Source organism: Mesoplodon bidens, assembly GCF_964165515.1.
Source record: "Mesoplodon bidens genome assembly, chromosome: 7".
NCBI classification, from domain to species: domain Eukaryota; kingdom Metazoa; phylum Chordata; class Mammalia; order Artiodactyla; family Ziphiidae; genus Mesoplodon; species Mesoplodon bidens.
The window spans coordinates 105,286,638-105,310,278 of NC_138164.1; the positions used below are offsets into that span (position 1 = coordinate 105,286,638).

General features: G+C 40.2%; 1 protein-coding gene across 1 annotated transcript; it reads right to left on the reverse strand.

Annotated features, from left to right (window-relative positions):
- Positions 1-632: 632 nt before the first annotated feature.
- Positions 633-22,366, reverse strand: LOC308620317 (glycine N-acyltransferase-like). The gene is made up of 6 exons (XM_081239789.1): positions 22,355-22,366; positions 16,355-16,450; positions 13,146-13,253; positions 8,343-8,469; positions 6,273-6,444; positions 633-1,477 (listed from the first exon to the last, which is right to left on the reverse strand). Exons 2-6 carry the CDS (start codon positions 16,430-16,432, stop codon positions 1,075-1,077), a joined length of 888 nt encoding a protein of 295 aa, XP_081095915.1. The 5' UTR covers positions 16,433-16,450; positions 22,355-22,366; the 3' UTR covers positions 633-1,074.
- Positions 22,367-23,641: the final 1,275 nt, after the last annotated feature.

Below are 23,641 nucleotides of genomic sequence, written 5' to 3' on the forward strand. Positions count from 1 at the left end.
ATGTCACTGGCAAATAGTGACAGTTTTACTTCTTCTTTTCCAATTTGTATTCCTTTTATTGCTTTTTCTTCTCTGATTGCTGTGGCTAGGACTGGTTATCCATTTTAAATATAGCAGTGTGTACATGTCAATCCCAAGCTCCCTAAATATCCTCTCCCCAACTCTTCCCCCTCCCCCACCCCACCCCACCCCAGTAACCATAAATTCCTTCTCTAAATCTGTGAGTCTGTTTCTGTTTTGTAAATAAGTTCATTTGTACCATTCTTTTCCACCTTACCTCTTTGGAGGAGTTCCTCAGAGCTATCTGAGAAACTGTTTCCCAGGCTAGTCCTCAGTAAGCCCCCAGTAAATCTGAAATTCCCAGCTCTCACCTTGTGCAATTTCAGAGGACAGAAACAATGTTAGTATCTCTTTCCTGGAGTAGGAGTTGCAAAAGAAGATATTAATGCCAGTCAGTCTTTTTGTTTTAATTATCTCTGCTGCATTACACACACACACACACACACACACACACATACCATCTATATCTATAGATATAAAAAGGTATGGTGTGTGTGTATAGTATATTTAATGTGATTATAATACAAGGCTTAAGAAGTGACCTGGGAAAGGAGGATATTCAAAGAGCTACTCAGAAGACATGTGACTCTCCAGTCAATTAAAAACAAAACATAGAAAGCCAGAGGGAAAAAGTCCTAGAACCCACAAATTATTACAATCCTTCTGGCAAACTGGAAAGGGTCAATGAGCTAGTAGTTCCAGGAAGAACAATGTAGAAAAGCCTGCACCTAAGTATAAAGCATGACTAGGATGCTGTAAGTGTGGGAGCTGTACCAGCCAGACAGCTGGGGTGCCTGGCCTATTTCCTACTGAGGAAACTAAGGTAATCCTGGGAGGTATTTGAGCACAGAGACTGAGGCTATCCTGTTCACTACCCGTCACTGCTTCCTCAGAGCTCAGGACCCTTCATTACTACTGATTATAGTTTATTCCCTCTCTCCTCTCTCCATCACCCATCAGCTCCTCCAGCCACATGCCCTGTCCATTCCACACTGTCTTGTGTTCAGGGCTGCTTCACAGAGGCACAAAGTTCCACTGGTTCCAGTCAGAGTCCACAGAGATAGTCTGCAGTTTGAAGTTCAGTTTTTGCATGATGTGATTGGCCCTATCTACATGGGAATACATGGGGAAGCCAAGTTTGTCTAGAGCCTGAATCTGGACATAGATGAGGTAGGTGATGAGGCCCTGGGCCCGGTACTCAGGTATGGTGCCTGCCATCCGCATCTCTCCTGTCTGGTCCATCAGGGCCCAGGATACAGGGGTCCTCTCAGGCCCCAGCAGGCAGAAGGTGGGGAAGGCCCGGATACAGTGCTCGATGAATCGCTGGCTCCTCTCATTGCCACCAAAATGCCAGAATTTATTCACCAAGGCAGCGTGGGTAGGATCCAGGGATGAGAGTTTCAACACCTTTTGATGGCTATTGGGAACAAGAGGAAAGAATAGCCCATAATATTGAAACTGTATACAAGCCTGTTTATCCCTGTCCTTTGAAATAAAAACCTTTTGCTTTAGTCTCCCAGGACTCCCTTGAGTGTCAAAAGGCTAACTTCAGAGTTAATGATTAGAAAATGTGATGATCTAGAAACAGAAGAGCTGTTGGGCTGAGAAACTGGTAACAATTTAGACTATAAATCTGCCACATGGCAGAATCACTGAACTCACAATTCCCTGCAAGATATTGATAAGGGCCTGACACACATTTCTAAGTTGTTTTTACAGGAAGCAGATCCCCACCAGATGAAAACAGCTGATCTCAAGAACATAGACCCTAGACTGGTTGAAACTAGAAGGTTGATGATGCTTGAAACTTCACCTTGATGACAACCAATCTGAGAATTGTGCACAAGCTGACCATAACCCTGCAGCATCCTCCCTCACACTGACTTTAAAACCCCTTCCCTGAAAGCCATTGGGGAGTTTGAGTCTTTTGAGCATGAGCTGCCCATTCTCCTTGCTTGGTGCCCTGCAATAAATGCTGTACTTTCCTTCACCACAACCCAGTGTCAGATTGGCTTTACTGCAAGTGGACCCAGGTTTGGCTCGGTAACAATATCACATGTACTGTGGAGTATTTTATTTGTCCCCTACCCCAATTGTTCTGAGAGGGGAATAGGAGCATATTTAAGCATAAGTGCTCTGGAGCCAGGCTGTCTGGATTCATAATCTGACTCCTTGGGTGATTTGGGGCTGATTACTTCATTTCCCACTTCCTCTATTTCTTCATCTAATAAATAAGGATGATAATCACACCTCCTTTATAGAATCATTGTGAGGCTTAAATGAGTCAATGGATGTAGGGGCTTAGAACAAGCACCTGGCAGATAAGAAATCCTCTACAGAAATTAGCTACAATTGTTTCATTTGGCCTCTGCTGCAACCTTCCAACCTAGATAGGGCAGGTGTACTTATCCTTATTTTACACAGAAGGAAAAAGTTGCAGAGATATAAACAAGTGCCCCAAAGCACATGCTAGCAAGCAGTGAAGCCAGAGCTTAAAATGTCGATGTCCGAAGGTCCTTGGCTGCCATGTTGAGCAAGTGGGGAGGCTGAAGTCCAGAAAGGGGCAGTGACATGAAGTGCAGGCAGCCCTCAAGGCACAGAACACTGAATCTGATGGCATCTGCAGGCTGTAAAGGGGCTTTGGGAGGTGTCCTGGAAAGAGCCCACAAGGTGGAACTAGGAGATCTAGACTCAAGCCCACTATGCCCTTAACCATCCATGTGACCTGAACAAGCTATTTCATCATCTAAGTCTGTTTTCTGTCAGGAAAATGGGGATAACATCTCCCATGCTGTCTATGCTACAGTGCAGACAAGGGGATCCAGAGAGATTCTTTGATACAAAGTGAATAAAACTCTCCCAGGAGTACAAACAGAAGGCCATGGGATTGGGCATCTTCAGCTCAAATCTCCACCGTCAGTGTTCAGTTTTATTCAGTGTTAGACTGGACATCAATGGGGGAAAATATATTATTTGTTAAAATTCTCTTTACTGGAAAAATTTGTCAAGTGAATTTACTGAACACATTTATTAAATATCTCCTATATACCAGGCATTGTTTTAGCTGTGGAAGATCTATCAGTGAACAAGACAGGGAAGGTACCTGCTCTCTCTTGTGGGGTTTGCAACGTTGTTGGGGAGAGTTCAAACATCCAGTAAGTAAGACCGTTAACTAAATTAGCTAATTTCAAATAATCATAAGTGCTACAAAGAAAATAAAAGTGGGTCATGTGTGGAAAATAACTGGGAAGTGATTTTAGGTAGAGTGGTCTGGCCTGGCTTCTCTGGAAGGTGACATTTGAACAGTTCTGAACAGCAAAAGAAGTCATGTGTGTCAGGATTGGGTGGGGTGGGGGCAGAGGGAAAAGCTGACTCAAAAGGCCTGAGCTTACAAACAACCCAATCCAAAAAAATGGGCAGAAGACCTAAATAGACGTTTCTCCACAGAAGACATACAGATGGCCAAGAAGCACATGAAAAGATGCGCAACATCACTAATTATTAGAGAAATGCAAATCAAAACTACAATGAGGTATCACCTCATACCAGTTAGAATGGGCATCATCAGAAAATCTACAAACAACAAATGCTGGAGACGGTGTGGAGAAAAGGGAACCCTTCTGCACTGTTGGTGGGAATGTAAATTGATATAGCCACTATGGAGAACAGTATGGAGATTCCTTAAAAAACTAAAAATAAAATTACCATATGACCCAGCAATCCCACTACTGGACATATACACAGAGAAAACCATACTTCAAAAAGACACATGCAGGCTTCCCTGGTGGCGCAGTGGTTAAGAGTCCACCTGCCGATGCAGGGGACACGGGTTCATGCCCTGGTCTGGGAAGATCCCACATGCCGCAGAGCGGCTGGGCCCGTGAGCCATGGCTGCTAAGCCTGTGTGTCCGGAGCCTGTGCTCCACAATGGGAGAGGTCACAACAGTGAGAGGCCCACGTACCGCAAAAAAAAAAAAAAAAAAAAGAAGATGTGTACATATATACACTGGAATATTACTCAGCCATAAAAAGGAACGAAAATGGGTCATTTGTAGAGATGTGGATGGACTTCGAGTCTGTCATATCGAGTAAAGTAAGTCAGAAAGAGAAAAATATCGTATATTCATGCATATATGTGGAATCTAGAAAAATGGTACAGATGAACCTGTTTGCAAGGCAGAAATAGAGACACAGATGTAGAGAACAAACATATGGACAGCAGTGGGGGAAAGGTGGATGGGGGGTTGGGATGAAGTGGGAGATTGGGTTTGACATATATACACTAATATATATAAGATAGATAACTAATAAGAACCTGCTGTATAAAAAATAAAATAAAATACAATTAAAAAAAAAAAAAAAGCCTGAGCTTACAATGATCAATGGCAGGAGGAAGACCAGTGTTGTTGGGGGCAGTAAGCAAGAGAGGAGGTGAGGTCTAAAAAGTAGATGGGTGGGGGCTTCCCTGGCGACGCAGTGGTTGAGAGTCCGCCTGCCAATGCAGGGGACACGGGTTCGTGCCCCAGTCTGGGAGGATCCCACATGCCGTGGAGCAGCTGGGCCCGTGAGTCATGGTCGCTGAGCCTGCGTGTCCAGAGCCTGTGCTCTGCCATGGGAGAGGCCACAGTTGTGAGAGGCCCGCGTACCGCAAAAAAAAAAAAAAAAAAAAGTAGATGGGTGTTGGCTCTTATAGGGTCATGTTGGAGTTCCAAATTATTTCCAAGTGAGATGGGAAGTACTCGAGTCTTTTAAGCAGGGGAAGAACATGGTCTAATGTGCATTAAAAAAAAAAAAAAGATTACTCTGGCTGCTTGGCAGAAAATGGATGGTTAGGAGACTAAAGCAAAAGCTGGAAGAGAAGGTAAGAGGCATAGTGGGTTGAATGGTGTGTCCACTCAAAAGGTGTGCCCACCTGGAACCTGAAAATGTGACCTTATTTAGAAAAAGCATCCTTGCAGGTGTAAGTACATGAAGCATCCCAACGTGAAATCATCCTGGATTATCTAGTGGGCCTTTAATCCAATAAAAGCTGTCCTTATAATAGACAGAAGAAAAGACACAAACACACACAGAGAAGCCCATGTGAAGGCAAATTCAGAAATGAGAGTGATGAAGCTGAGACAGGCTGGGACCTGGAACCCTTTGCTGCAGTGCTGCAATGCTTGCACCTGGACAAACTTCTCGGGCAACAAAATACAAAGAAACTATAAGAAACTAAAAATAACTGTGTGCATGTGCAGTTGGGGCAAATTATGGGCAAAGGGACAAAAAGACCAAAAACGCCCAGTTCCCACTTCTGAAGAGCCAGGAGCAAAAAACAGGGTGTCAGGAGCAAAAGCTGGGTACTGCACATGCCCCCTGCACACACCACCACCAAAGGGGTGGGCAAAACACCTAAGCCACCCCTCTGGCCCGACCCCTGGACACACCCCTACCCTCACCCCATAGAAGGAGCCAGCTCGACCCCCTGCCTCAGCAAGCAAGCAAGGGAACCTGTTGTTTGTTCTCTCTCCCCGCTGCTGCAGCAGGCTCCCAATAAAGCCTTACCTGAACTTCTTGTCTGGCCTCTAATCAATTTCTATTGATCGGGGAAGGCCAAGAACCCTGGTTGGTATCAAAGCCACAAGCCAAGGAATGCCTAGAACCACCAGAATCTGGAAGAGGCAAGGAAGGATTCCCTCCTAGAGGCTTTGAAGGGAACAGAGACTCGCCAACCCATGGACTTGGGACTTCTGGCCTCCAGAACTGTGAGAATAAATTTCTGCTGTTTTAAGCCACCCCAGTTTGTTGTGCTTTTTTGCGACTGTCCTAGAATGTGCTGGCTAATTCAGTAGTGACAGATAGGAGGCTTCTTTTTTTTTTTTTTTTTGATGGTACTCAGGCCTCTCACTGTTGTGGCCTCTCCCGTTGTGGAGCGCAGGCTCAGCGGCCATGGCTCACGGACCCAGCTGCTCTGCGGCATGTGGGATCTTCCCGGACCGGGGCACGAACCCGTGCCCCCTGCATTGGCAGGCGGACTCTCAACCACTGCGCCACCAGGGAAGCCCAGAGGCTTTTTTGTTTTTTGCCGCACTGCGCAGCCTGCGGGCAGGATCTTAATTAGTTCCCAGACCAGAGGGATTGAACCCGTGCCCTCAGCAGGCAGTGAAAATGCAGAGTCCTAACCACTGGACCACCAGGGAATTCCCCAGAGCAACTTCTTTCAGACTTACATGGACTTGTATTTATCACCATTGGGTGATACGTTTTTTGCATCCAGGAAGGAAGTCGCCAATTTCTTTGCTGTCTCAGAGACCATATAGAGAAAGCACTGTGTTCGCTTCACCTTGCCCAATTTAATAGCCGCCAGATTTTTTATCACATCATCCAGGCTGGACTGTGAACCTAGATGGAGGAAATGAATTATATGAGATATCATTGTTCCTTTAAGTGTCAGGAAAAAGCTGTCCAACGGCTGCAAAGTTTGCAGGTTTCGAATTATTAAAACTTGTGTCCATCATGAAAAGACTTCTATGGGATAATGGCAAATCACTCTCATATTTAAAAATAATTCAAAATTGGGATAATACTACAATTCCTGAATACATCACAGTACAGTTATGACCATCAAAAGAGATGAGGTATAAAGATAATAACCAAAATTGATTGAAAAATTCTATGCACTCACTGCAGTAGATTGCTGCTACAGTGGTCTGAGTTTGTTCCTCTTCACTATCTTCATTTTTTTCTCCTTAACTGACTATGGGATTGACCATGAAACTTGCTTTGGCCAATAGAAAAATAACAAACATGAATCAGTAAAAAGCTTGAAAAGGGACTATGCATGGAGGTTTGCCTTTTCTCTCTGCTCTTGAGAACCTGTGACTTGTATACATCACCCAAGCCACTTCATCAGCACAGTAAATAGCCAGCACAGACAAAGCCAGCATTAACAGCCAAACTTGAGATTATGGCTCACTTAGTCCTACCAGCTCATTGAAAACCCCCAGCTGACTACAGCTACATGGGTGAATCTAGGAGAGACCAGCAGAAGAATCACCCAGCTGTGTCTAGTCCAAATTGCTGACCCACAAAATCGTGAGCTAATAAATGATTGTGGTTTGCAGTCATTATTTGGGGATGGTTTGAAAACCTAGCTGATAAAATCAGGCATAGTGCTAAGCACTTCTCATTCAAGATCTTATTCAATCTTTAAATGGCTTATGTTTGGGGTACTATTCTAATCCTCATTTTTATACATAAGGAAACTGATCCACAGAGACGTTGTTCCTTGTCTTAGGTCACATAACTACTAACAGGCCCAACAAGGTCACAATTTTAGGTAGTCTGACTCCAGAGAATACTTTTTTCCCCCCCTCTGGCTGCACAATAGCTTGGGAGATCTTTGTTGCAGAATCTTAGTTCCCCGACCAGGGATCGAACCTGGGCTGGGCCTCTGGCAGTGAGAGCACAGAGACCACCAGGGAATTCCCAAATACATTCTTAACTACTAAATTCCTCCTTCGTAAATAAGACAATGATAAAACGGAGCTGAGACAGAAGGAGAGCTGTGCTCCCATATTCAAGCTCTCTAATAGATCCTGGAATAAACCACGAATCCTTAGCTAGTAAGAAATTATGTTATTCATGATTTCCTATGTAAACCCCATGTACTGCAGTCTTCAAGTTCTAATTCACTATCGTTGGAGGAGATCATCAAGAAGACGTATTACCTGTTGACTCATGAGCTGGACCCAGGCAACTGGAGGTTCCCCACTCCCTCCCCTCCTTGGAATGTGCTTCCCACTTGCCTTCCCAGCTCCCAGGAGCTGCTCCAAGGACACAGCCTTGAGATTGAAATGTGGTGTTGAGATATCTGGATTGGGTACATGACTGAACCCAGTTAAGGCCACTATATAAATGTTTAAGATTTTGGCAGGTGGGTGAGGTGATATACTCATCCTGCAGTCTCCTGCAGGAGACAAGCCTGGAAGTTCCCCTGCTTATTAAACTTGCCACCTACCAATTGGTAGTGGTCTGCCCCTTTCTTAGGTCTCTCCTTGCCATACATGTATATGGGGGCTGGTTTCAGATTTCACCTGGGAGGCTCCCAAATACGTTTGTGAACTAACAACTATGGAGGTAGTGGTGGCAGCTGAGAGAAAGAATGGACAGCAGGCTGAGTGTCTAGGACTTGGAGTAAAGATATAGAGGATGTAGGGCTGTAGTTCAAAATGAAAAGTGACAATACAGATACAGACATGGGAGATCTCAGTAACCAGCACACATCCCAGTTCCCTTACTTTGAATCTGCAAATGTTGCTTCCAGTTGATAACTTCTGGCAAACCAAGGAATTCCTGACATTTCTTAGGGTCCTTGGAGTAGACTTGGTAAGTATTGGTGTAGTGATCCAGGTCATCTGTCATCTCCTGTTTGGGTTGGGAAAAGTAGAATCAACCAAAATGCTTGTATTTAGTGATTGCCATATTCGTTTTCAGGGTTCCGTTATCTTATGATACTTTTAAATACTAAAATATTAGCTTTTTCATTGTATTGATTTTATTAAAGGATTATTTACATTATGAGATCAAGTCAAGGACTCCCTGATTCAATTAACAATGAAAAATGTCCTGAACAAAACTACTCCTAACTCAGTTATTGCTTTAAATTTTCAAACCAAGCAAAAATGATCCATTTAAAATTATTTTTCTATCCCTCCATAAAACTCATTAAGAAGCTTGAAAATTGACTGAGCACTGAGGCTTGCTGTCTCCTTCTGCTCTTGGAACAGTTTTTTTGATGTTTCACTAACTTTCACGAACAGACAAAAACTGAGGAAGTTCATCACCAAAAGACCTGCCTTACAAGAAACACTGAAAGAGGAACAGTTCTCAGAGCTTTCTGAGATGCTCTTCCCAGGTTATAATCCTCAAATTTGTCTCGAATAAAATGTTCTGATTCCTTCTTAAAAAAAAAGAGAAATGCTAAAAGGAGGTCTTCACGCTGAAAGGAAAGGATGCTAATTAGTAACATAAAAACATATGAAAATATACAGCATACTGGTAAAAGTAAGCATATAGTCAGATTCAGAATATTCTCATATAGTAATGTTATGGTTTTTAGCCACTTAACCCTAGTATAAAGATTAAAGGACAAAATATTAAAATATCTATAGCTACAATAATTTGTTAATGGATATCCAATATAAAAAATATATAAATATTGACATTAAAAAAACATAAAATGGAGGGAGCAAAAGGATAAGAGTTTTTGTATGCAATCAAAGTTAAATTGTTATCAGAGTAAAATAGACTGTTATATTTGTAATATATTTTACATAAGCCTCATGGTATCACAAAGCAAAAACCTACAGTAGATTTACAAAAGATAAGAGAAAAGAATCAAAGTTTACCGCCACAGAAAATCATCAGTTCACAAAGGAAGGTTGCAAGAGGAAGAAAGGAACAAGAGGACTACAAAACAGCAGAAAACAATAGGATGGCATTAATAAGTTCTTACCTCTCAATAAGTACTCTAAGTGTAAATGGATTCAATTCTCAAATCAAAATATATAGAGTAGCTAGATGGATTAAAAAAAAAAAAGATCAATTCTGTGTTGCCTATGAGACTTTAAGCTTTAAGGAAACACATAGGCTCAAAGTGAAGGGATGAAAACGGCATACCATACAAATGGAAACCAAAAGAGAGCAGGAATAGCTATATTTGTATCAGACAATGTAGACTTTAAGCCAAGAATGATAACAAGAGAAAAGAGAAGGCTATTACAGAACTTTGATGAAAGAAATTGAAGAAGACATAAACAAATGGAAAGATATACCTTTGGATTTATGGTTAATGAATTGCTTAAGGTTTCATGGATTGAAAGAATTAATTTTGTTAAAATAATCATATTACCCAAAGCCATCTGTAGATTCAATGCAACCTCTATTAAAATTCCCATAGCATTTTCACAGAAATAGAAAAAAAAATCCTAAAACTTATATGGAACCACAAAAGATTGACTAGACAAAGCAATCCTGAGAAATAAGAACAAATCTGGAGGCGTCATACTTTCTGATTTCAAACTATACTACAAAGCTGTAGAAATCAAAACAGTAAGGTATTGGCATGAAAATAGACACATAGACAAATGGAATGGAATTGAGAGCCCAGAAATAAGCTCTCGCGTATATGATCAACTAATATTTGACAAGGGAGCCAAGAACACTCAGTCAGGAAAGAATATCTCTTTAATAAATGGTATTGGGAAAGCTTAATAAGCATGTGCAGAAGAACGAATCTTACACCACTCAAAAAATTAACTCAAAATGGACTGAAGCCTTAAACATAAGTACTGAAACTGTAAAAACCTAGAAGAAAATATAGAGATAAAGCTCCTTGACATTGGTCTTGGCAATGATGTTTTGGATATGACACCAAAAGCACAAGTAAAGAAGGCAAAAAATCAACAATTGGGACTACATCAAACTAAAAAGCTTCTCACAGCAAAAGAAAAAATCAACAAAATGAAGAGGCACCTATCAAATGGGAGAAAATACTTTCAAATCACATATCAGATAAGGGGCTAGTACCCAAAACATATTTTAAAAACTCATACAATATAATATAAAACCCCCAAACAATCCCATTAAAAATGGGCAGAGGAATTGACATACAAATGGCCAACAGATACATGAAAAAGTGCTTTACATCACTAATTATCAGGTAAATGCAAATCAAGACCACATACATACCAGAATGGTTATCATCAAAAGGACAAGAGATAACAAGTACTGGGGAAACTCTGGAGAAAAGGGAGCCCTGTGCACTGTTGGTGGGAATCTAAATTGGTGTAGCCACTATGTAAACTGTATGGAGGTTCCTCCAAAAATTAAAAATAGAACTGTCATATGAATCAGGAATCCCATTCTGGGTATATAGCCAAAGCAAATGAAAACAGGATCTCAAAGAGATACCTGCACTCCATGTTCACTGCAACATTATTCACAATAGCCAAAATATGGAAACAAAAAATGAATGGATAGGGCTTCTCTGGTGGCGCAGTGGTTGAGAGTCTGCCTGCCGATGCAGGGGACACGGGTTTGTGCCCCGGTCTGGGAGGATCCCACATGCCGTGGAGCGGCTGGGCCCGTGAGCCATGGCTGCTGAGCCTGCGCGTCCGGAGCCTGTGCTCCGCGATGGGAGAGGCCACAACAGTGAGAGGCCCGCATACCGCAAAAAAAAAAAAAAAAAAAGCATGGATAAAGAAAATGTGGCATATCTTTACAATGGAATTTCAGTCAGCCACAAGAAAGAAGTAAATCCTGCCATTTGTGACAACACGGATAGACCTTGTAGGCATTATGCTAAGTGAAATAAGTCAGACAGGAAGACAAATACTGTATGATCTTTTTTATGTGTGGAATCTTAAAAAGCTGAATCATAGAAACAGAGAGTTGGATGGTGGGTACTAGAGGCTGGGGAGGCCTAGGTGGGGGAAATGTGGAGATATCAAAAGGTACAAACTTCCAGTTTGTACCAGATAAATAAATTTATTGTACCAGATAAATAAATTCTGAGGATCTAATATACAGTATGGGGATTATAGTTAACAAGGCTGTATTATATACAGTTGACCCTTGAACAATGCAGGGGTTATGGACCCCAACTCTCCATGCAATTGAAAATCCGCCTATAGCTTTACAGTCAGCCCTTGTATCTGCTGTTCTGCATCCACAGATTCAACCATCCTCAGATGGTGTCGTACTGTAGCATATAATTATTGAAAAAAATCCACATATAAGTGAACTTGTGAGTTCAAACTCATGTTGTTCAAGGGTCAGCTGTACTTGAAAGTCTCTAAGAAAGTAGATCTTGAATGTTTTCACCAAAAAAAGAAATGGTAATTACGTGACCTGATGGAATGTTAGCTAAAGCTATGGTGGGAATCATTTAATGATATATGTGTATCAAATCTACACATTGTACATTTTATACTTACAAAATCTTATATGTCAATAATCGCTCATAAAGGTGGACAAATCTTATTTTTAAGACTGTATTTTTGAAAGTAGCTCAGGTTTCTACCAATAATTAAAAGTCTTCATTTTCAGATTATTTAATTTGGTTATTTTGAATAATATTTCTTACCAATTTCACTTCTGTATAAGTTCTATAAATACACTTACATTAAAATTTTAGATTTTTACTTGATATTTTAAAATATCATTATATGTTTTATTTTTGAAATGTCTTAACTATTCAATTTCACTAATTAAAAAATTATCATACAATATGTAAACAACAATTCCAACTATGTCATTTGCTCCTCAGTTTTCCTTAGTTCACTCTGTTATTTCAGACCTTATGCCTTGCAACTACTATTTTCTCTGCTTTGAGGGCAGTCCTTCCCTGCCACCATGTGAAAAATCTTATTTGCCTTCAACATCCAGTTTTGGTAAAATTTCTACTAAGAAGCATTTCTGATCCTCCCCCTACAACCTCTACCACATATAGCCTTTTTCCTGCCCTGTTTTTTTTGCTTTATTGATGACAGTAGGTTATAACACCCTGCAGCATCTCAATGGGAAGACAGTATCACAATGAGAAGTTTTGAGTTAGCATGAATGAGTTGGTGTGGTTTCAAAATTGGTGTTTCTAAAAGGTAGGAAATATTTTTTTCCCCTTAGGTTAAGGGTTTAAAATGGGTTTCATTTATTACAATGCAGAAATCTAGCCTGGGAAATGCTCCTTTGATACTTTTAACAAACGTGATCATCTACATAATCCTACATTACCAAAACCTCCCACTGGTTGCCTCTATTCCCACAAACTGGGTGCAAGAAATGACAAAGTGTGTTTGGTCTTAAGCAGCAGCAGGATGCTATCTGTGTTTTGATCCTTCCTGTTTCACACGACGCTGTAATTTATCTGTGGATTTATCTATAATTTCCTCCAGGCTGTGGGCTTTTTGAGGACAAGGACTTGTTAACCAACACCTTGATTCATTTCTATAATCCCAGGGTCTACCACATTGCCAGGTGCATGGTAAGCACATAGCAAATATGAACATACATGCATATTCATTCCACATCTGGCACCTTACCTGCTCCTGAGGGCGGATAACCACTGTATTAAAATCAGGCCACTTGTCCACCAGGGCCTTTAGCTTGAAAGTGTTTCCCTTGTTCATGTGGAAGACTGTCCCATAAACCTGCAGTATCCCAAGAAAGTGAGAATGTCAGCTTATTAGGAAGAGATGGCAAAGTGCCTTGTTTGATCAGGACAAGGTTTATTTCTATGAAATAATGAAATTTTTTGATTGGAAGGCACCTAAGGAAAATTTCTGCAGACTGTTTTTTAGGTTCTAATTTTTGCCCCAATAAATATATCTTTAAAAAATATCCATATAGAAAATATTCAGACCAATGAAACTTATGAATAAAAATTATGAACTCTCCCATTGTAGAATTTAATAAAATCTTTAATAAATTTCCTTCTATTCATGTACACATACAACAAACTTCACAAAAAATGAAAAATACCAGATACACTCCACTCCAGGTGTTTCCAACTTTTCAGTGTAAACAATGACCCTTCAAAGAATATCTTTTTGCAGAAATCTTTGCATATGTACCTGATATTTGCTTAGGGAAGGTTTTTAGAAGGGAGATTGCTGGGCCTAAAGTTATCTACATGTTTAAGGCTTTTTAACATATATTTTAAAATTATCCTCTGGTAAAGGTAAATATTTCCTACCAATAAGTGGAGGCTATAGTAATTAAAGGTCAGGGACAATTGTCTCTTTGGTCCTTTTATAGTAAATAAAAATAAAGCCAGATAGTCTACCCATAGAAGAATGCTTACCTTTCTCTTCCGCAGAGTAAAAGGATGGTTTACAAATAGTTAAGATTTAGGAAGGTGAATAGATTCAACTCACCCCAAATTATGCCAGGTCTTTCAAAGTATTAGCCTCACATAAGATGCATCCACAATTCACCCCACTGTAAATTTATGGTCTGATCTGTAATAACAGTGGCTAATATTTGCATAACTTCTCTGTGTGCAAGGCACAGTTCCACCTGTTCAACATAAAGTCTTCTCATCCTGACAATAACCCCAAGAGGTTAGAGCTCTCATTACTCCCTTCTTTTTTTTTGGCTGTGCGGCTTGTGGGATCTTAGTTCCCCCACCAGGGATCGAACCCAGGCCCTGGGCAGTGAAAGCGCCAAGTCCTAACCATGGGTCACCAGGGAAGTCCCTCATTACTCCCTTTGTGTATGAGAAAACTAAAGCATGTAAAAGTTAAGTGATGTAGTTTCGACATACAGCTTGACGGTGGAAGAGACAGGCACAGACCCAGGCAGGCTGGATGCTGAGTCTGCCCTTTTAGCCACAGAACCAATGCGATGTCACTGTCATCCACCTAACTCCCATGGTAGGATTAGGATGCATGTTCTTGACAAAACTAATAATAGAAATTGAAATATATAACTTTATCGACCAATGTCCAAGGCGTTATGCCCAGTGGATGAGCATAATGGTTAGTACTTGGCTTCAAGGGTTAACCTGCCTGGAATAAAACCCTGGCTACTTACTGTGTGAACTTGGTAAAGTGCAGAGACCTAGTGTCTCTGTGCCTGTAGAATACCACAACCAGGGTTTTGACATTGATACGGTCAAGATGTGGAACAGTTTCATCATCACGAGGGTCACTCGTGTTGCTCTTTAGAGTCACACCCATTACCCTCCACTGCTCACCTCCTCCTTCACCTCCAGCAACCATCAATCTCTTCTCCATTTCTATAATTCTGTTATTTCAAGAACTTTATATAAATGGACTCATGTAGCATGTAACCCTTTGGGATTGGCTTTTTTTTTTCACTCAGCATAATTTTCTGGAGCTTCATCCAGATTGTTGCAGGTATCAACAGGTCATTTCTTCTTTGTCATTTAGTAGTATTCCATAGTATGGACGTACCACCGTTCATTTGGCCATTCACCTACAGAAGGACATCTGAGTTGTTTTCAGCTTTTGACTATGATGGATAAGGTTGTTATAGACATTCATGTACATAGTTTTGTGTGAAAATAAACTTGTATTTGTCTGGGGCAAATGCGCAGGATTGTAATTGCTGGTTGTGTGCTGGTTGCAAGATTAGTTAGAAACTTACAAATTGCGTTTCAAGAGTGGCTGTACATCTCACATTCCCACCAGCAATACATGAGAGATCCAGTTTCTCCTCATTCTTAACAGCATCTGAAGTGGAGGGCCTATTTTGCTCAAAGCATGCAGGTAGGCTCAGGTGAGTTGAAATTGGGTAAATGGATTGTATTTCTGGCCTCAGCAGTAACCAGTTGGGCAAGTTATTTAAGTTTCCTTGGTCAGATGCATCATCTACAACATAGGGAGAAGAGGGATACCCTCCTCATATGGGAGTTTTGAAGTTTATATGAGTTCACAGATAAAGCCCAGTGGCTGGGATGAGGTAAGGACTATAAGTGCTTTCTATTGCCACTAATGAACTGCGCTGGCGTTGTTTTGACCTTGAGGTCCCCATTGGTGCTGGTGCTGGGCAGTGGTTGCATGTGACTTAAGCTTCTATCTTTAGGTGTAAAAGGAGCTTTTAAAAAGCAGTTTAGACACTTCCCTGGTGGTCCAGTGGTTAGGACTCCATGCTTTCACTGCCGAGGGCTTGGGTTCAATCCTGGATCAGGGAACTAAGATTCCACAAGATGCATGGCCAAAAAATAAAAAATGAAAGAAAAGCATTTTACTCGTTTCATCAATCCTCTGAATGTTAAAAATGAAAATATAAATAAAATGTGCATAAATCCAGCCACTTTGTAACAAATATTGCTGCAATAAAATAATGAATAGTATATAATTATTTATAGGTCTCCTCCATGGATAGAGCACAATCTTTTGGATTTCAAAGAAATAGGAGTTGACCTATTAAATGTTCCAAGAAGGTACATGGTGGTTAACCTTGCCTTAGGCACAAATGTTTAAAAATTAGTACGTACTTAGATCAACCTTTTAAAGAGAAATCAAGGAAATGTTTTTGAGTCTGCAGAGAGCGGTTTTTTTGCCACTTAAAAGTATCAGGCAAGTCATATTACTGAGACCTGTTTCCTCTTCTGGGACATGAGTATAATAGACCTCCCTTGCCAAGAGGTGGTGTGAACTATGTGAGATGCAGCATGAGTGAGTTCCTGCCACAGAATGGGTGCTCAGTAAAAGCTCATTCTCTTTCTCACCGCTATTACAAGAAGACACAACCATTTGGTTCCCTAAGAATGTCCCATGCTCACCTTTAAGGACTCAGGGAGGCTCTTCCTTAAGTATTTTTCTAGCATCTGCAGCATCTGTGGACCCTGTAAGTGGAGCATCTTGGCAGGTACCTTAGCCTAGAGAGAAGACCAAGAAACAGCCAGGAATGAGAAGATACTGAACCAATAGGAATAGATTGGCACACATTTACCTGAACCTTAGAAGATAACAGGTGAGATAAATTTGCCTAGAAAACTGCTTTGGGAGAGGGGGAGAAAGTATAGTCACCATAGATTTCTAGCCTTACTATGAAGGACAGGAGTTTAGAAGGGCATCATAAAAGTCCTGACGGGGCCACCTCATAGAAGACACAAAGAAACAAGAGCCGAAGATTCTATCCTAATACCTATGTCCAAGCCCGTCTTCAGTGCCTTTTATTGGTGTCACTGTCACTGAAGTCCTCACCAACTCCAAGGAAGGATGAGACGGGCAGAAAGCACAGGGTTCTCTTTCTGATCATTTTCGCTTCACCTTCTTATACTACCCTGAATTTCAGTCATTAAGGACACATATATTTTAACAAACATATTCTGTTTTTAAATTGAAGTATAGTTGATTTACAATGTTGTGTTAATTTCTGCTGTACAGCAAAGTGATTCGGTTATATATATATACATTTAAAAAAATATTCTTTTCCATTGTGGTTTATCATAGGATATTGAATATAGTTCCCTGTGCTACACAGTAGGACCTTACTGTTTATCCATCCTATATATAATAGTTTACATCTGCTACCTCCCACTCCATCCCTCCCCTTGCCCCGTCCCCCTTGGCAACCACAAGTCTGTTCTCTATGTCTGTGAATCTGTTTCTGTTTCATAAATAGGTTCATTTGTGTCATATTCTAGACACAATCATATTCTAGATTCCACATAGAAGTGATATCATATGGTATTTGTCTTTCTCTTTCTGACTTACTTCACTTAGTATGATAATCTCTATTTACACCTATGTTGCTGCGAATGGCATTATTTCATTCTTTTTTATGGCTGAGTAGTATTCCATTGTACATATGTACCACATCTGCTTTATCCATTCATCTGTCAATGGATATTTAGGTTGTTTCCCTGTCTTGGCTATTGTGAATAGTGCTGCTATGAACATAAGGGTGCCTGTATCTTTTTGAATTAGAGTTTTCTCTGGATATATGCCCAGGAGTGGGATTGTTGGATCATATGTTAATTCTATTTTTAGTTTTCTAAGGAACCTCCATACTGTTTTCCATAGTGGCTGTATCAACTTACATTCCCACCAACAGTGTACAAGGGTTGCCTTTTCTCCACATTCTCTCCAGCATTTGTTATTTGTAAAGTTTTTAATGGTGGCCATTCTGACTGGTATAAGGTGATACCTCATTGTAGTTTCAATTTGCATTTCTCTAATGATTAGTGCTGCTGAGCATCTTTTCATGTGCCTATTGACCATTTGTATTTCTTCTTTGGAGAATTGTCTATTTAGGTTTTCTGCCCATTTTTCAATTGGGTTTTTTTTTTTTGGTTGTTGTTGTTATAGAGTTGTATGAGCTGTTTGTATGTTTTGGAAATTAAACCCCATTGGTCACATCGAACAAACACATTCTTTAAGTATGCAAGTGCATCTTTCATGATTAAGTTACTGTCCATGATTATCCCAATGTCACCACTAACAAGCTATGTAATCTTCAAAAAGTTACTTGACTTCCTTGTTCCTTGGTTTCCTCAGTAATAAAGCCTCTGGAAAGAGATCCTATCTTAGAAAACTGCTGTGAGAATTAAATGAATTAATACATATTAATGCATAGAAAAATTTCCAGCATATATTAACTCAAAATGTTATTATTTTTACTATTGTTATTATTAATATTGTCACTGGCCATTAACTACACAGTAATTCAAATCAGTCCATTGGATTTTTTTTCTGTATTGAAGGAATGGGATGTAACTTAAACACAGACCACGATGTGAATGTCTTCAGTTAGAATAGTGCCCTGGTAAAAATCATAGACGTGAGGATTAAATGAAGTAATCCATGCACTGGCACCAAATGAATGAAAAAGTGCATGTAAAACTCTTAGCAGAGTGCCTAGCAGAGAATAATATTAATACGTCATTATTATTATCATTCCCTGAAGGAAGCAGGAAAAATGTAGATTTATGTACTTAGTCCTTTTGTGCTGAGGCACTTTACCTTTCCAGATCACTGTCCAGCATGTTCTTGGCTTTCTTCTTTTTAGGAACATATGCCCTTTGGCATGGTCGGTTAAGATACAGACTTGTAGAGATGGAACCAGTGGTGCTTACTTTCAGTGGGAAAATGCTTATGGTTCCAAAGATCTCATCTACCTTTTGGAACCTGCTGTGTGAACAAATTTGAGATTGCTTGAATGAGTGAATATTCTTGACATTTCCATGTGTGTATCCTGCCCCAAACTCCCAGGTGCTCTCCAGTTCTTTGGGGACACCAACAGGCCATTTTGTTCCCTATGTTCACTTACTGGTTTGGGGAGAGGAGAGTCTTTGACAGCATCACTATAGCTGTGGTTATATCTTTTAAAAATACATTTATTGTTGAATAATTTAAATGGGCATAATTAAAAGCATATGTAGGGTATAATTATATGGGTTTGACACATGTATATGCCTATGAAACCATCACCACCTTTCAGGTGTAGAACATTTCCTTCATCCCCTGTGTTTCTGTTGTTTTTTTTTTTTCTTTTTTTTTTGCGGTGCGCGGGCCTCTCACTGTTGTGGTCTCTCCCGTTGCGGAGCACAGGCTCCGGATGCGCAGGCTCAGCGGCTATGGCTCCCGGGCCCAGCCGCTCCGCGGCATGTGGGATCTTCCTGGACCGGGGCACAAACCCGTGTCCCCTGCATCGGCAGGCGGACTCTCAACCACTGCACCACCAGAGAAGCCCCGCTGTGTTTCTTGATTTCTCTTTGTAGTCAGTTGCTCCCCACTGCTAGCCTACTCAAGAACTGATCAGCTATCACTATGGATTAGTTTGCCTTATATTGAATATGATGTAATCATACTATGTACTTTTCATGTGGTATAATGATGTTAAGATTAAAACAATTTGATTGGGCTTCCCTGGTGGCACAGTGCTTGAGAGTCCACCTGCCGATGCAGGGGACACGGGTTCGTGCCCCGGTCTGGGAGGATCCCACATGTTGCGGAGTGGCTGGGCCCGTGAGCCATGGCCGCTGAGCCTGCGCGTCCGGAGCCTGTGCTCCGCGATGGGAGAAGCCACAGCAGTGAGAGGCCTGCGTACAGCAAAAACAAACAAACAAACAAAAAAAACCAATTTGATCACATAACAGTTGTTTGTTAATTTTTATTTCTGAGTATTATTTCATTGTAGAAATATACCACAATTTATTTATCCATCCATCTGTTGATAGGTGTTTGGGTTGTTTCTTTTCTTTCCTTTTTTTGGATATAATAAGTAGAACTACAATGGATATTCATGTAAAAGCTTTGTAGTGGTTATATGTTTTCACTTATCTCAGGTAAATACCTAGGAGTGGAATAGCTGGATTGAATGGAAGGTATATGTTTAACTATATAAGAAACTGCTAAACAGTTTTTCCTAAGTAGTTGTTTCATTTTACATTCCTACCAGCAAATCATGAGAGTTCCAGTTACTCCACACTTCAACAATGCTTTGGACTGTTGGTCTTTTTTTCTTTTAATTTATTATTATTTTTTAAAAGTTTATCTTATATTGGAATGTATTTGACTTATAGTGTTGTGTTGCTTTCAGGTGTACAGCAAACTGACTCAGTTATACATATACATATATTTATTATTCAGATTCTTTTCCCATATAAATTATTAGAGTATTGAGTAGAGTTCCCTATGCTATACAGTAGGCCCTTGTTGATTAGCTGTTTTATATGTAGTAGTGTGTATCTGCTAATCCCAAACTTCTAATTTATCCCTCCGCCCACACCTTTCCCCTTTGGTAACCATAAATTTGTTTTCTAAGTCTGTGAGTCTGTTTCTGTTTTGTAAATAAGTTCATTTGTATCATTTTCAGACTGCTGGTCTTTTAAATTTTAGCTAAACTATGGATGTGAAGAGTTATCTCATTGTGGTTTTAATTTACCTTTTCATGATGACAGGGTACTGGTAATTCATGTTCTTTTTAAAAACTTCTTGATCAGTTTAGAGCAGTGTTCCTTAAATTTAGCACTACTTCTATTTCAGCCCAGACAATTCTTCGCTGTGGGAAGCAATTCTGTGTACTGTAGAACATACAGTAATGTCCCTGGCCTCTACCCACTAGCCATCAGTAGTAACACCTCCACTCTCAATTGTGAAAAACAAAAACATCTCCAGACATTGGCTCCATCTCCTTGAGAGCCTCAGGATAGTGGAAGTCTAATGTTCTGAGAGGCAAATGTGACCTTTTGTCCAGAAGCATCTTGTAAGAGGTAAAATGAAGCAGAAGAGACAAAATGAGCTGGGGTTGTAACATTGTTATAACACTGCAAATCACATAATGTGAGACTGCTCTACATATAGGCGTGCACACATACACACAGTGGAAAGTACCACCACCAACAACAACAAACATATTGTCCAGTTAATAGGGTAGACTGAAACCTGAAGAGGCTCTAGAACACTGTACAGTCAGGGTGAGCTTTTAGCTTTGGCAAAGGGCAAAGCCCACAGTTCAGACCCAGCCTTTGCCTTATTGGAAATGTTTGCAAAATGTTGAACAATTCAAACAGAGCAAACAAGTTCTAAAGAATAGTTTTATAAAACAACATTAACAAATAGGAACAAACAAGACACAATCTCGATGTCTAGCACTAGGATAAGATTACATAAATTATGATCTCTTAGTATGTTGCAACTCTAGGAACCATTAATATAATAACTATCACACACATACACAGGAGAATACTAAAATAAAAGGAGAAAATAGAACATAAAACAGTACATAATTCCTGATTATAATAGGTAAATCTTTGCTTACACATATTCTATATGCAACATATATGAGAATTTTAAGGATGTAGAAAGATAAATTTAGAAGGCAAAACAAAATATTGAAAGACATTTTATGGGGGCTTCCCTGGTGGCGCAGTGGTTAAGAATCCACCTGCTAATGCAGGGGACATGGGCTCGAGCCCTGGTCCAGTAAGATCCCACATGCCGCGAAGCAACTAAGCCTGTGAGCCACAACTACTGAGCCTGCTCTCTGGAGCCTGCAAGCCACAACTACTGAAGCCTGTGAGCCTAGAGCCCGTGCTCCGCAACAAGAGAAGCCACCGCAATAAGAAGCTCGGGCACTGCAACGGAGAATAGCCCCTGCTGGCCACAGCTAGAGGAAGCCTGCACGCAGCAACGAAGACCCAACAGAGCCAAAAATAAATAAAAAAAAAAAAAGACATTTTATGGCCATAGCATTATTGATAAAATCTTTTAAATTAACTTTCTTTTTCACATGATTTGAATTAACAGTAAATCTGGCCTGCATTCTAGTCCACATTCCTCTGCATATTTCCTCTTTGACTTTGAACAGACTACTTCACTTTCCTGGTTAACCTTTATCTAAAGAAAAAGCTACCTCCTTTAGAAGGTTTCCTAAAGGACTAAGTAGAACGCTGTTTGCTTGGTATCTCAGCACATTAGGTGCTAGATAAATGTTACTTGGATCAGCATCCTTCCTTGCAAATGTTATGACTTCTTCACTCACCCACCAGCTTCCCATATCCCCCCCATATCATTTATCTGCTTAGAATGAAACCTGGCTTAATCCTTCCAAGAATTTTTTCCACAGTACACCTGCTGTATACAGAGTACCTGCAATGCATTATTTCTCAAATTGAATAGACTCCCTTTTCTTCAACCTAAGTGTCAATAAATAAGCTCGGCCCTTCATTTGGAAACCAACAAGAGCATTTGATTTTTCCCACCTTGTCGTGAGAGGAAAATGAGGAAGCAGGTGTCACAAAGTAGCGATTCTCTCCAGTGAGATGAGCCCTCACCTTGTCTCCACGGAGAAAGGTCCCCAGGAACAAGTGAGAAGCAGCAGACTTTTCCAGAATATGAACTTTACCTTTACCCTGGCAAGTACAGCCAGGAACTGCAAAGTGTGTTTTGGTAATTTTTCTACAGAAATAGCTAAACTGAAGCTGTTGAAGTAGACCTTGTCTCTTTAAAAGCAGCGGGGAGAAGCTTCTGTTAGCTGGTGTGGAATCCAGTGGCACCTGGTCCCTCCCTCTGGGTCACATGTTCTGCTGCTTCTGCAAATTTGGGAGTCTGACTGTAACTATGGGTTTGTAGTCTCATCCTACCATTTACCAGCTGTGTGTCTTTGACCAAGTCATCTAATCTCTCTGTGCCTCTGTTTCCTCATCTATAGGTGAGGTAAATAATACTACCTACTCTCACTAGGTTGTGTTTATTTTTTTTTCCAATTTTCTTATAAATTTTATTTTGTTATTTATTTATTTACTTTGTTTTTTATTGAAGTATAGTTGATTTACAATGTTGTGTTAGTTTCAAGGTGTACAGCGAAGTGAATCAGTTATCATATATATATATACTTACTTTTTTATAGATTCTTTTCCCATATAGGTCATTACAGAGTATTGAGCAGAGTTCCCTGTGCTATACAGCAGGTCCTTATTAGTTATCTATCTTATATAAAGTAGTGTGTGTATGTCAATCCCAATCTCCCAATTTATCCCTCCCTAGGTTTTTGGTTTTTTAAGTTAAATGGGCTAACATTTGTGAAATGCTTAGGTAAGTGCCTGACAAATATAAAATGTATATTAATGTCTCTTAAATGAAACATAGCAAAACAAAATTACCGTCATGTAGGGTAAGCTGCATATGTAAATAGCTCTCAAAATATTTAGTGAAATACTTTTTCCCTGTGGTTATGGATCCAGCCCCTTTTGATGGGATCATTCTAATGTGACACAATGAAGAAAAGAATGTCAGAAAGAGATGACATATTGTCCTACTACACCATCCATAACATAGTTATACACAGTGTGAGCTTTTCCTAGAAACTTCCTCACCAAATTCCTCATTTATGTTGACTCAAGGCGGCCGTTCCTAACTAGCTCATTATATATATGTGAAGATGCACAAGTCACAATGTTAGATAAGGTTTTGCCTTAATTTGGGATTCCTGGTATTCAAGGAAAACAAATTCATGTTAAAACATTATCTGTAGTCAGATAGCATACAGAATGTATCTTGCAAACGGAGATAGAAGTATGGAGGCAAATTACTTTTACAGTATCAGGGAACTAACTTAGGAA